The 14154-nt window shown below is 38.3% G+C and overlaps 1 protein-coding gene, 1 long non-coding RNA gene and 2 other non-coding genes across 5 annotated transcripts; all 4 read left to right on the top strand.

The window, feature by feature from the left end:
• Nucleotides 1-5803: 5803 nt before the first annotated feature.
• Nucleotides 5804-8547, top strand: LOC149618861 (uncharacterized). 2 transcript variants are annotated; one of them, XR_016375246.1, is made up of 2 exons: nucleotides 5804-6991; nucleotides 7061-8547. It is a non-coding gene; the product is annotated as an uncharacterized LOC149618861 (long non-coding RNA). The 2 variants fall into 2 exon arrangements; XR_016375247.1 differs by having other exon boundaries at nucleotides 7055-8547.
• Nucleotides 8359-8550, top strand: LOC149618860 (U2 spliceosomal RNA). Its single transcript, XR_016375641.1, has one exon. It is a non-coding gene; the product is annotated as a U2 spliceosomal RNA (small nuclear RNA).
• A 439-nt stretch (nucleotides 8551-8989) lies between these two features.
• On the top strand, nucleotides 8990-9108 carry LOC149618859 (5S ribosomal RNA). The gene has a single exon (XR_016375582.1). It is a non-coding gene; the product is annotated as a 5S ribosomal RNA (ribosomal RNA).
• A 2548-nt stretch (nucleotides 9109-11656) lies between these two features.
• LOC149618858 (major facilitator superfamily domain-containing protein 6-like protein B) lies at nucleotides 11657-14075 on the top strand. Its single transcript, XM_089854336.1, has one exon. It carries the CDS (start codon nucleotides 12092-12094, stop codon nucleotides 13940-13942), a length of 1851 nt encoding a protein of 616 aa, XP_089710462.1. The 5' UTR covers nucleotides 11657-12091; the 3' UTR covers nucleotides 13943-14075.
• Nucleotides 14076-14154: the final 79 nt, after the last annotated feature.

Genomic DNA, 14154 nt, shown 5'->3' with positions numbered 1-14154 from the left:
TCGTTTACTGGTATGCCAGGAGGGGGTGGAGGGGAAGCATCCGCAGATACTCCGAAATCCTCTACAGGGATCGGTGAATCTTGATCACCAGGAGGCGACTCTAGTTCAGGCAAAGTATGCGATTCCTCTATGCCTGACCCTACTTGACTAGCCAACTTGTATTCTTGCGGGTCGTTTCCGAAAACAAACGTTCCGCTATGAGGTTTTGGATAAATCTGAGTGAACTCAGCGAAATCCCAGCCTAAAATAATGTCACTATCTACATCGGCACCTATGGCCATAGATGGGCACTATCATATCATTTGATAGTTTTACCACTTGATACGATAGAAAACTAAATCTGCCCCTATCAAAGTATCAATTTTGATAGTTATTTTCGAGAAAAATTTGAATTATAATGATCGATTGAGTTTGATAGCTTAGAAAGTGCACTCGAAGTTGATATGATTCATTGATTCGTTGAAATCTTCTAGAGAAAAATATCGATTCTCAACGTGATCTGGCTACTAACCCCATCTTTTAGAAATCATAAAAAATGATAGGCATTATTCCTTGAGAAATAAATTGATTCTTTTAGTGAGTTTATTTGGCGACATCTGTTTTCTGATTTCATTTTAAAAAATTATGTGCTAATATTTGATAGGCAATTTTGATAGTTATGAAAATTTCTGGAAAGATAAGTCGTTTTTTGAATGATATCGAAGTTTTTAATATATTTGAACGTTAGCAAGTGTAGGTTTATTCTATAAGAAGATTCTGTACTTGGTGGTCGTTATAACCCTCTCAAACAAATAAATAAAAATAAAATAAACGATGGTTCAACAGTTCAAACTGTGAAGACGGAGCTTCTTGTATATAGAAGCTCCGTGCTGTCACTGATGTGAACGACTACTCGAGGAGGAAGAACGATTCCACGAAATCATCCAAACGTAGAATTAGATAAATTAAAGTGTAGATTTTCTGATTTTTATTACCCACAGTTTTAATTGCAATTTTTGCCTTTAATTATTATTAGTTAACCGTTTATAGTAGATGGTTTAGATTAAATCAAGGGCGAATAATTTGAAAAAGTTTGGATAGTAGCTTTTGAACTATAGACAGTTAAAAGTCAAACTTGAGAAATGAGATTATGGAAATTATATGAATATTTGAAAATATTAGAAATTCTACAAAATCAGGAAATATCAGGAATCGATTAAACAGAGTAAAAGTAGGTAGAGCCCAAATCAGTTTGATCGAAAACAATGAAATTTAAAGTCCGGAAATTAAATAATCGATTAATTTAGTCGTTCCTAAAGATTTCAATTTGATTTGATAGGCAAAAAATCTATCTAACAATGAGAGCCAATCTAACATATTGAAGGAAGATTTGATAGTTTCACCATCTATGATTTGTTGAGAGGGAAAAAATCTATCTAACAAATAATGCCCGTCTAAAATATAGCTAGAAGAATTGATAGTTTCGCCAAATATGATAGTTTGAGAGGAAAAATATCTATCTAACCAGCAGTGTCAGTCTAAAATATAGTCAGAAGAGTTGATAGTTTCGCTATCTATGATAGTTTGAGAGGAAAAATATCTATCTAACCAGCAATGTCAGTCTAAAATATAGTCAGAAGAGTTGATAGTTCCGCCATCTATGATAGTTTGAGAGGAAAAAAATCTATCTAAGAAGGAGTTCCACTCTAAAATATAGCCAGAAGAATTGATAGTTTCGCCATCTATGATAGTTTGATAGGAAAAAAATCTATCTAAGGAGGAGTGCCCAACTCTGCCTATGGCATAAACATAATTCCAATTTCGCCCTGCAATAGTGGTGTTAAGTTCTGCCTCTCCCTTTATTTGGAAGGGGGAAAGATTGGCATTGTTCATTCTAGGACCGGACCAAGGCCTTAATGTACTAGTTTGACCGCAAGCAGCTTCCCAAACCTTAGTTGAAATAACTGAGATTTCGGCCCCACTATCTAATACAGCGTCTCCTTTATAACATCCTAAAATTATTGGAACTTTCGGACGACGCCTGGCGACCTTAACTGGTCCTTTAGCCAACGGGTCAGGCTGGGATCCCGAAACAAAAGGGGTATTGATAGCCTCTGTCGGAACTAAAGGGAGGTCCTGGCAAAGTTCTGGGTCGAATTCGGATGAAACATCACTAGTACCGATAATTCCTATTACGTGGGGCGGACAATCGTCGGGTGGGGAAGAGAACTCTAACGCATCGAGAGCGCTCTGAACCACGCCTGATATTTGAGCCTGGTCCTCTGCGGCTGTAATGGAAGCCACATTGCCACGGTTGCCATTGTTAGAATTATGATTTTGTTTACGTTTGTGCTTGCTACCACGACTAGAATTAGGACGAAGTTGGGGGCACTGATAGGATTTGTGATTAAAATCACCGCATTTATTGCAAGTTATGGCCTCTTCAGTAGTACGAACGAGCGCAGTGTTACCAACATTGGACCCTAAGTTGGGGGGGAGTGGGTTTCGGCTAGACCGAAATATTCTGTCCCGTTGGGGTACGATGGGGTCTAGAATAGGTATAAGGAGGCACGGTCTCGCGACGGGTGCTCTTCGAATCGTATTCCTTACAGGAATTGTAAAGATTTTCGGCTTGTTGAACCGCGTCCTGAACTTCATTAAGGCTAGCATTGGGAGGTACGGTCAAGAAGGCATGCAAATGTGGGTTAATTCCCTGCAAGATTCGACTAATTATAAGTTGGGGAGCCATCGCCATATCTACCTGTAGGCAAAGCCGCTCCATTTCAAGCATGAAAGGAAGAACCTTTTCGCCTTCCTTTTGCTTTCTTTGGGTTAATTTAATTAGGAGGTCATCCTTGTAATTAACTCCCATGAAAGCGCGGCAAAACTGATCACGAAAATCAGCCCAAGACTGCACACTACGAGAAATCCTGTCCCACCAATACAGGGTGTCGCCCTCTAGCATTACCTCTATATAAGACATTATTTGCGCGTCGCTCAGACGACAGACTCTTTTGAAACGGTCGGCGTTAGCTAGAAAAGCTAGGGGATCCGAGTTAGGCCTAAATTTTGGAACTGGCGGGGGATCTATTCTACCGATAGGTTGAGGTGGGAATCCTGCGTGCCACATTTGACTTCCAAAATTGGGATTAACATTAGGCGCTTGATTTATAAAAGGCATATGGCCTTGATTAGTCGCGTACTGATTAATCGGATAATTTTGATTGTAAAATTGATTTTGAAACTGGTGACTTAAATTATTCGAACCAGCTGGAGTACTACCACTTCCAATGTAGCTAAGGGCACCGGGGCTATTTGTACCTGGTGGTGCTGAACCATTTGGGAGGGTGTTTGAACCGCCCAATATAGGTGGCGCACTTGGGACTACAAAAGGTAAACTATTCGTTACCTGCGGTGCTGTATTGGTTAACGAAGCCGTTACGGGTAAACTTGGCCCGATGTTAGACGTATTCGAAGCGATAGTACTCTGATTATTTAATGTAAAATTTTGAGGGGTACTAGATAAACCTCCTGTGGTCGAGGGTGGCGTGTGTAAAGTTAAGGCTGCTAACAATTGCGTTTGAGCTTGAGTTTGGGCCAAGATAAAGCTAGACAACATTTGTTGTATCTGGGCAATATCGGCGGAATTTGACGTACTCGGCGTTACGCCAGAGCTCATTGTTGTGACTATTGTGTTGCTAGCCCCGGAATTCGCGACCACCAACGACTGGGAGACCGGAGAAGATACTGACGACATGGGTTCAGAATTTGTGATATCCAAATCACTGTCGTGAAACGAGTCAGTATCTTCGTCGGAATTATGACCGTCCGCGTTCAATAAAGGGTCGGGAATAGGACGATTTCTCGTGTTATATTGGCGAATAAGAGCGTCGTTTGACTTAGCCATAAACGAGAAAGTTAACAAAATATACAATAACTAAATCTCGAAGGGCGAAGTACAAGAAACAATAATAATAATAAAAAAATTGGGAACCAAAATTGAACGTGACCTGAACGATGAGATGAGCTTCAAGGTTGACGTGAGTGTGACTCGAAGACACAAGATGTAGTCCAGAAGAGTAAAATGTCTCTTGTTAAGGCGTACACAAAGTTCAGCACGTAAAAAGTTCGATATTCGTCGACGTCCCGCAGTCCGTGCGACGTGAAAGTGTAAAACCGTTGTCCCGCAGGTCGAACGGTGCAATCCCCCGGTGAAAAAGGACAGGAACGGGTCCTTAGATGTCGTCCCGCAGTCCGACAAAAATCCAGAACAGCCAAAGTACCGGGCCCCGGAAAATACGTTGAAGCCCGCAGTCGTCAACGGTAAAACGAGGCAGGAAAACGGCAGGTTACTGGAGTCCAAGTGACGAAAAATCACGGCCAGGAGAAAGGGTGAAATTCGGCGTGTACCACGATGAGGATCAAGAGATCATAAGCATTTAACGAAATGCAGGCCGGCGCCTCCACCAAATTTGTAGCGGTCGATAGTGTTTTTGAGCCCACAGGCTAATTAATTAACGAGCTACAAAGTTTTAACTTATTTTTGACTAAGTTTAAATAATAATCAAGCCGGTTGGGGTAAGTTTAAAAATAGTACACTTTATTGCGACTCTCTCGAAAGAGAGCCAAACCAAATCTGAAGAGTTATACAAAAAGGGTAGCAAGGGCTTAACAGGTAAAGTCCCTTGCTCCCGTGTTGACGATAAGCCGATAACCAAACAGTTTCTTTCCATCTCTATTCAATAGCTCTAGTTAGCCCTTCGCTCCTCAGGTGTGGGTCTTTTAGAACGATGGAAAATCTCCAAAATAGCGAGAAGCCATCGAGCATGGAAAATAACCAGGTTTAGCAAGGAATCTATATTCCAACGTTACACGTCGAACCAAGATCGGTCTCGCGACTATGGTCGCTAAGTTTAAACCAGGCCCCGCACTTCGTCCGTTGGGCTCTCACGCCGTATCTATATGTATATCCGCCAGTACTTACCGTCCCGCGTCGATGGGAAAATAGACGACAACCATCTATTTTAAAAGATTAAAATTTAATTATCTTTATGTGCGCGAAAACCTCTTTTGATGCGCGAAAAATATCTTTTGGTGCGCGTTAATTATCTCTTGGTGCACGTTAATTGGAATAAATCCTACGATTCGTCATGGGCCAAAACGTGGACAAAACCATAGAGATGACTCTCAACTCTAAAAACAATTGAGTACCTCCCCGTTCGCGGGTTTATTTTATTTTATTATTTTCAATTCCATTTATTTCAATTATTTTATATTTGTTTAATCCGGATCCTTAAGATTCTTCTTAGTTATTTCACTCCCTATATCTATTAATTAAGCTAAATCATCCCCTAGACAACGTATTAATTTATATCTACCCCGCAAGTCCCAATAGTGCAAACTTAGCGGTTACCCGGGATTTTATAAAAACCTTTGTAGGGAGACTATCAACCACCACGTGGGTTAATTCTAAACCACCCTGAATATGAATCAACCCCTTTCTTATATTTTATTATTAACTATTTAAAACCAATTATATTATTTTTCTTTATCCCTATAAACTAACAAAAATCTCCTTACAAGTAAGGTAAGTAAAACGGGCAATTCCACTAGAAATCATACTTTACCTCATAATGACGTCATTTCAAGACCAAAAACCCAAAATTTTAACAGGCCAAAATAGTGTCAGGCTATTTCGGCCCGAAAAACAGGCCGAAATAGACACTACGAATTTTAACTTCTAGTAATTTTATGAGTCGCAGTGATGTACTAAATAAGCATCACGGTGCAAAGATGAATTTCCTTATGCCCACTTTGATACCAATCTGTACTTATTGGCTTCTAACAACATAGTAACGTATATCTGTACTTATTGACATCAACAACAACATCACCACTTTAATCAAATTCCAGACATCCTTCTAGATAAGAGCTCACAGAGTCACACCCTCCCGTAAGGTTAGAAATCACAAGAATTTGCAAAATTTTCCATAGAAAAAGCATGGCCTTTTTGGTGGTGTAGCACATCGAATAACTTAAAAACTACAGCAAAGTTATGTTTCTTAACACTTCCAAATTAACAAGCAACTATTCAAGATGTGCCATTTCGAAATTTCATCAAAAACAATAGAGTCTAAGTACCTGCAACAAATCAGTTTATAACGTCTCTAAAGCGGAAACAAACGCAATTTATGCAGTCTTAACTAGCCATTATACCTTGAAGGAGAGAGGAACGTAGGGGAAACCCCCCAGTTCTATAACGTTGCCTCTGTACCCCCACCCAGGGTGGGAAATCAGGATTTTTTAAAAACTGGACATTAGGCCAGCGACCCCCTTGGCCTAGAATAAATAAACTGGTCCATGCCAGGGCACGTCTAGATATAAAAGTTCGTAATACTACTGAGAGACTTACAGTACTCGAGATAACTAGCTCGAGAAGGAGAACGACAATTAAGCGAGTCAATTGAAGTCCTAACTACACTCGGTGGTGGTTAATTAATTTTGCAGGACCAAGTTCCATCTACGTCCTATTTAGTCTGAACTTACTAAGCACTAATTTGACAGCAGCGCCAAAACCAGGCGTATGTCGCTTTACCCTGAATCTATGACCTACTTCAATCACTTGAAAATTACAAGCTTCAGTTTCTAAGTTACCAGAGATTAACAAACTTATGGATGGAACATATCTTATGAACTTATGCTTGTACTTGTTAGCGAAGGGGGAAGAATTTTTTTTTAAAATGCTCTGTTGAGGCTGGGAACAGAAGACCTGTGGGAAAGTACGGCTTGGGGTTTTTTTTCAATGGAAAAATTTGGTGGTCGTAAATAGAACGACTTATTTTACAACACCCCCCCCTCCTCCTCCGCTTAAAGGAACACGTGCTCTGTTTTGCACCGAGGTGAGTACCTGTGAAAGGCAGAAACTACTGGAAGGGGCTGGCGCCATTGAAGTTATTCCCCCCTTCCTATTGTGTCAAGTTCTTTCTCTATTTCTTGGAAAATTTGAGCCCAGGTGCGAGACAGGTTGCTTGTTTACGTATTTCTGAGATGTGTTATTTACTGGGCCTATATTTAGAAATAGAATTATCATTCTAGTGTTGTGGTGCTTTTGGGATGCGTCTTTCTAAGGTTAAAGGTAAGCTTTTAAGTTTAAGTAAATTATTAAGCGCGTTAATGTTTATTAAACTTGTTTAATCAGTGCACTTTACTAATAATTACGCATGTTTATTTTAATATTGTTAATTTTAATGCATGTTCGGAGTTACTTAAAATAAAAGGGGCCAAAGACGAAACAATTAAGTGCAAAATTAGCAAGCCTCTATGTAGATACGGCCAAATATAATTAAATGATAATTGTTACTTAATATCAGAAGTGGATAATAGGGACTTGGCAATTCGGGCTTAACTCCGCCCCGAGCGCCATTATGGTATGTTTTTTTAACAGAATGAAAGCTACATAAGCCCCTCCTCCTGGTATGTTTTTTAGCACTAGTCGAAGGTAGCCTGACGTTGCATGACGTAGTACTGCCAAGTCCCTATAGAAGAAGGGTGACACTCTCAAGTTATATAGCTAAACAAAATAATTATGATTTTTGATAGTGACTAATTACTAATTAGCTTCGTTAACGCATTTATAAAATTTGAAATGCATTCATTTATCAACGGAAACAATTCTAGTATCATAGTTAAGAAATTTTGTAGATTTTAAAAGCTGCTATTTCTTAAGTTTTTTAATATTTAGCTTAATTTTTAGATTTAAAACCGCTACCTTAGAATAATACTTCTCTATTATCCCCTTCTGATGATATTGATCAAATATAGATAGTTTACAAACATGGAGAATTCACACCATTTATATCCGGAGGCCCGGTAATCTCCATGTGTGTAAACTATATCGGATTCAGTAAGTTTGAATTTTCGCCTTTTCTATGATTTATCATATTTTATCCAACAATGGCTCCATCTATTGGTGGAAGCTCTAGCAATTTACCTTATAATTTTAAACTTAAAAAATTATAGTAATATGTTTTTAACAGTTTTTTATCTTAATAAAAATGTATTTAACTACATGATATGAGAATAGCTTAAATTTGATTATCTTATCAACGAAGGCAAAATAGATGGCACGGCTTGCATTATTTTTCATTGGAAGAACGTAAAATTAAGACCCTTATATTCTTAATTATTTAGTAAATAAGGTCAATTTTTAAATACGTTTTACGACAGCACAATATATGAAAAATGTTGATATTTTACATTAAGTTATGAATGTTAACGTATGTATGTGAAACATACACTTGGTATTATATATGACACCTCTTCCATACAGGGTTTAGGTAAGCATTTTTATATAGCCTAAATAGGATACAAATGTAGGTTATCGCTTCTCGGCCTTTTGGCTAAGATCAAAGTGTAGTATCTGTTCTTATCAGCTTAATATCTGATACGGGTCCCATTGGGGCCCAAGATATTAAATTTATTTTTGAACGGCGGCGGAGAGTTCGGGGCTTGCTCCACCTCCGCCACGGGTTGGCCCGGTATTGCAGTACCTCCGGGATCGGCCCACTTCCTTAAATAAACCAAAATCAAATACACATATTCTACCTACCATCAACTTGCAGCAATCAAATTTGCCGTTCTTCATTGACAATGAATTTGGATTGCGTCGTTGCAAAGAAAATATACGCTCCGGGAATGGAAGGTATGTCTCGGGGTTGGGCTGATCAAGGAACTTCCGGTCTATGCAATTTCAAAGTAGCCGGAAATACCTCCGTCAACCGAGCCTGCCTCTGGAGCGTACTAGGAGGGGAGAGACAAAAATTTACACTAGAGGAAGCTACAGTTTCCATTCCTGGGGCGTGTATCTTCTTTGGTCGTTGTTACTCGGGGAAGGAATTTGATATTTATACTATTTTAAATGCAGCAAATGAATAATATTTTTGCGCAGGGCTTCTATATAGTTTGACACTATTCGTTTAGTTTTAAATTGGAATTTTGAGCGAATTCTGTCGGCAACGGCCATATCACGCTGAATACACCGGTTCTCGTCCGATCACCGAAGTTAAGCAGCGTCGAGCGCAGTCAGTACTTGGGAGGGAGACCACCTGGGAACACTGCGTGCCGTTGGCTTTTTTTTGTTCAATATTTTTAATGTAGAGTAGATAATTTTTTTCTCCTTTACAATTGTTTACGCAAATAGCTCTTAATTTGCAATGAGCTACTTTGGTAGGTCCTTGTATAATACATCTGTACCGGCCTGTGTTATTCAAAGCGTTTTACCTCTTTGGTTTATTGATTCAACGTCATGGAGAGGTATTACACTGGATATGTCTGTGTGTATGTATGTCTGTCAAGGCGTTCGCAGTTGGCAAATCGGAGCAAACGTGTTCACAGAAACAAGGTGGAAAACAAAAAAGCCTCTCTGAATCTTAAATAATCAAATATAATTGATATCAATTATTTTAATCGTCATTAATTTATCTTAATTCTAGTTAAATTGTTTTAAGAAACTTTATTCCTAAAATCATTTTAAACATAGCTCTTATTGCCTTTTGAATTCACGATTGGTTTCACAATGATATGAAAACCCGCAATTGCGGGGACCTTTGGTAGAATCATAGCCCCCTGGATCACGCGACTCGCGGACGCAAGCTGCTCGCGCTATAGAAGCCCGCCCAAAGAATTATTTTCCTATGTTAAAGCGCGTATCGGGGATTTTCGCTCGAAAAATCAAAGCCGTCAGCTTTTAACATGGTCTTCTATGGGAGGAACACCGTTTTTTGGCCCTAATTTGGCAAATAATGGCTCAAATCTCTTGAAATTTTAATCGGATGTGTAAAATAAGGTTTGTGAATTTTGTGCAAAATTTCAAAAGATTATATCGTACAGTTTTCTTGTAAAAAAAAATTAAAACTTGGACAAAAATCAAAGCCGTCAGCTTTTAACATGGTCGGCTATGGGGGAACTAAGTTTTTTGGCCCTAATTTGGCAAATACTGGCTCAAATCTCTTGAAATTTTAATGAGATGTGTAAAATAAGGTTTAGGATTTTTGTGCAAAGTATCAAAAGATTATATCTTGTAGTTTTTTTGTAAAATAATTAAAACTTTGCCGAAAATCCGGGGGAACCACGTTTTTTGACCCTAATTTGGCAAATAATGGCTCAAATCTCTTGAAATTTTAATGAGAGGTGTAAAATAAGGTTTGTGATTTTTGTGCAAAGTTTGAAAAGATTATATTTAGTAGTTTTTTTGTAAAAAAATTAAAACTTGGCCGAAAATCAAAGCCGTCAGCTTTTAACATGGCCGTCTATGGAAGGAACACCATTTTTTCGTCCTAATTTGGCAAATACTGGCTCAAATTTCTTGAAATTTTAATGAGAGGTGTACTGAAGGATTTTTAATGATCGGGCAAAGTTTTAAAGCTCTAAAACCAATAGTTTTTCCCTGAAATTCAATAAAGCTTTGTTTGTACATGAGCACAACCAGAAGAACTAGATTGCTTCCGGTGACCTTTGACACCTGTCGGCTTTTTTCAGAGCGTGTTTGGTCAAAAACCTGTATGATAATCATTTCTTCCTAGATGCTATAGAAAAGATAGGAATTAACATACGGAATTCAGGTGCTTGCCAATGAACTGATGTGGTTCAGTTTAATTTTAAGAGGAAAATTCACAGCTGACACAAAGTTATTCTAACTGAAATTTCCCAACTATTTGAAGGGAAAACGAACCTATTTCTAAGATTTAAATGCTTTAATCATACAAATTTAAATCTAGGGAACTTCTAACTGTGGATACTAATTAGCATTTCAGGAATTATAACAAATTGTATGTGCTTATGAATTTTTTATTATCGCTAGAAAATTACAAATTCTTTCTGGAAGGATGGAGGATTGAAGGTGGAAGGAGAGTGGGAGGTAAAGTGAAAACCAGTTTCAACAGCTAGTAACCAGTTTTTCTCACTAATATTTCGCGCCGAAACCTTACCGGGAAATTTAAAATGAATAATGGTTGTGCTCATGTACAAACAAAGCTTTATTGAATTTCAGGGAAAAAACTATTGGTTTTAGAGCTTTCAAATTTCGCTCGGTCATTAATATTCCTTCAGTACACCTCGCATTAAAATTTCAAGAAATTTGAGTCAGTATTTTTAAAATTAGGGGCAAAATACCTGGTTCCCCCATAGACGGCTAAGTTTTAATTTTTTTTTTACAAAAAAACTACTAAATATAATCTTTTGAAACTTTGCACAAAAATCTCAAACCTTATTTTACACCTCTCATTAAAATTTCAAGAGATTTGAGCCAGTATTTGCCAAATTAGGGCCAAAAAACTTAGTTCCCCCCATAGCCGACCATGTTAAAAGCTGACGGCTTTGATTTTTGTCTAAGTTTTAATTTTTTTTTACAAGAAAACTGTACGATTTAATCTTTTGAAATTTTGCACAAAAATCACTAACCTTATTTTACACATCCGATTAAAATTTCAAGAGATTTGAGCCATTATTTGCCAAATTAGGGCCAAAAAAGGGTGTTCCTCCCATAGACGACCATGTTAAAAGCTGACGGCTTTGATTTTCGGCTTAAAATGTTTGATACGCGTTTTAAGGCCCATTGGGCGGGCTTCTATAGCGCGAGCAGCCTGCGTCCGCGAGTCGCGTGATCCAGGGGGCTATGGTAGAATCGATGGTCGATGGGTGTAGAGAAGCCAATGAACAGGGTGGCGTTCCGAGAATCGGTTTGCATAGCCAAAGTCAGAGTCAACTCTCCTGTTTTATTCCTCCATGGTATTACCGACACCGTCAACAACTCAACACTCAACAGTCCGTCACGTGCTCCAAAGTCCAAATAAAATGTCGGGCTGTTTGCCCGACCCGATGTTACAATTGCATCGAAGCCTTTTTTTCTTTCGTTTAAATTAAAAATCAGTGAAGTTTTTGATTAGTTATCTAGTTTGATGACTTCCAAATTGCGACACATTAAAACAAGTATTTCGAACTGATCTTAAGAAAGAACTGTGACATACTACTTCCCCAACATTTGTCTAAGCCTTGTCGCTGTCAAACCAAATAAAAAAAAAATCTTCAAACGAAGTTCAAAAGCAAGAAGTAAATCATGCAGTACGACGTTTCCAAAGCAATTTTAACAGCGACATTGTTTTTTGCCGTCTTCAACGCCGGAAAAACGTGTGTTTATGCGTTTTTGACCGTATTTTTAAGGCATTTAGGCATATCACCCTTTCAAGCGGGTTTGTTACGATGTTTACAGTCTATATGTGGTGGTCTCGCAGCTCCCAGTGTCCTTCACTGTTCAGGTTTATGCGCTCAAAGGAAGTTCGCCATGATCACGTGCATTTTTCTTACCATGGGGACATATTTTGTGCTACTAGTTACTAGTTTACCAACATATACTTGCTACGTACGCGTTCAACCTGTTTGCGATAGCTTGTTCCTAAAGAGTAACGCTAGTCAACCAATACTATCTAGTCAGCAAGTTACGCAAGCTATCACTTTACCCAGAACCACAAAAACATCAAGCACAACAACTCTTAAACCGACAACTGAAGTTTTATTAAACTTGGAAGAGATTCAATTAGTAGGAACTACTTTAAACGACAACCTTGAAGAAGATCCCACTAATCAACCGATACCACTTTACTACGAACCTGAACCCCAGAAACGCACTAATCTTCACAATCAATTCATATACATGCCTATGCAACCTTACCCCTATGCACAGTGGACAAACCTACGATACTTACAAAGAAGGTTTAAACGTAGCGTTAGCGTTAATGCAAATGGAAGTATTTTCGACAACCTTCCATCAATCAAACAATCGAGACAAGAACAGTACACGAAGAAAGGATTATGGCCACTCGGTAGTGACGCCAGTTGTTTCATCATGTTAGCCATTCTACTTGTCGTAGGAGACATTGTTTGTTCCCCTGTCGATAAACTAGCCAGCACTTCGTGGTTTTCATACTTGGATGAAATTGATTACACTGAAAGTCATCGAAGACATTTAACCTACGTTCCTATCACTACGTCACTCGTAGTGTTTTCTGTTGGAATTCTTAATTTTTATTATTGTTACTTAATGGAAGGTCAACCATTTAGCAGCTACCATCTACATTTTTACGTATTTGGTTGTTTGTTAGGTTTCACATTTGTTATGGTTAGTTTTTTCCCGCAACCTTACCGCTCAGTGTCAAATACCCGTTCTCGAAACTTAACTTTACCCAATGGCCAGCCTATTTACTACTACGGAGATTTCTATTTAATTTTAAAATATTTCTGCACAAATTCTACGTCGTGTTTGCTAGTCTTAACTTCAGTCATTAACGGTATCTTGTACGCCTGCGTTCATGATTTTGTGCCGTGGTATATCGAGGATATGGGTGGTAGTCAATTTGCTGTTAGTTGCGCCGTAGCTTTGGCCTATCTCTCTGACGCTGTTGGGAAAGTTTTAGTCTCGAAAGTACAAAAGAATTTATCCAGAAATGGTCTAGTCGTATTGGGTGTTTTAACCTACGGTGTCAGATTTGCATTTTTTACGGTGTTATACACCTCATGGGGTATAGTTTTTACCCAATTAGTGCATTGTTTTAGCAGCGTTTTGTTTTGGAAAGGTATGATAGTGCACGTCAAGAGAAGTTACGATGATAAGAAGGAACAACAAATACTTCTCGTATTAAGTTCATTCCATTACATAATTGGATACTCTATCGGAACTCTAGTTAGTGGTATCCTTTATAATATGTACCATCCCCTAGTTTTATTTTGGGTCATGAGTTGTACCGCTTTCGCGTGGGGACTGTTCCTATTTACTTGTTTCATTGTGCGAGGTGCGAAAGTCAAACGACAACGCGGATTTTCCTTAGATGATATAACGGAAAGTGAACAGGTTAATTTGTTCAGTGTTGATAGCAATGACGAGGAAAATGAAATTTTGAGCAGTGGGACATAAGAAAGATTAATATTATTTTTTAAAAAAATAAGCTAATTAATACCAAAAATTTATATATAAACCCAAGATTTTAAACTAAATAGCAAATTATTTTTGTCCGAAATAAAAATTTATTGTTATCCTTTGAATTAAATTTCATTTTTTTGTTGACTGATTTTTGATATACGCTGCACTGGCCGCACTTAAAGGGGCCGGCCGGAGCTGTTGGGGTG

The sequence above is a fragment of the Phalangium opilio genome, unplaced genomic scaffold (genome assembly GCF_054372755.1).
Source record: "Phalangium opilio isolate 3A_F unplaced genomic scaffold, DU_Popi_V2 ptg000209l_1, whole genome shotgun sequence".
Taxonomy (NCBI): Eukaryota; Metazoa; Arthropoda; class Arachnida; order Opiliones; family Phalangiidae; genus Phalangium; species Phalangium opilio.
This window is presented reverse-complemented; position numbering and strand designations above follow the sequence as displayed.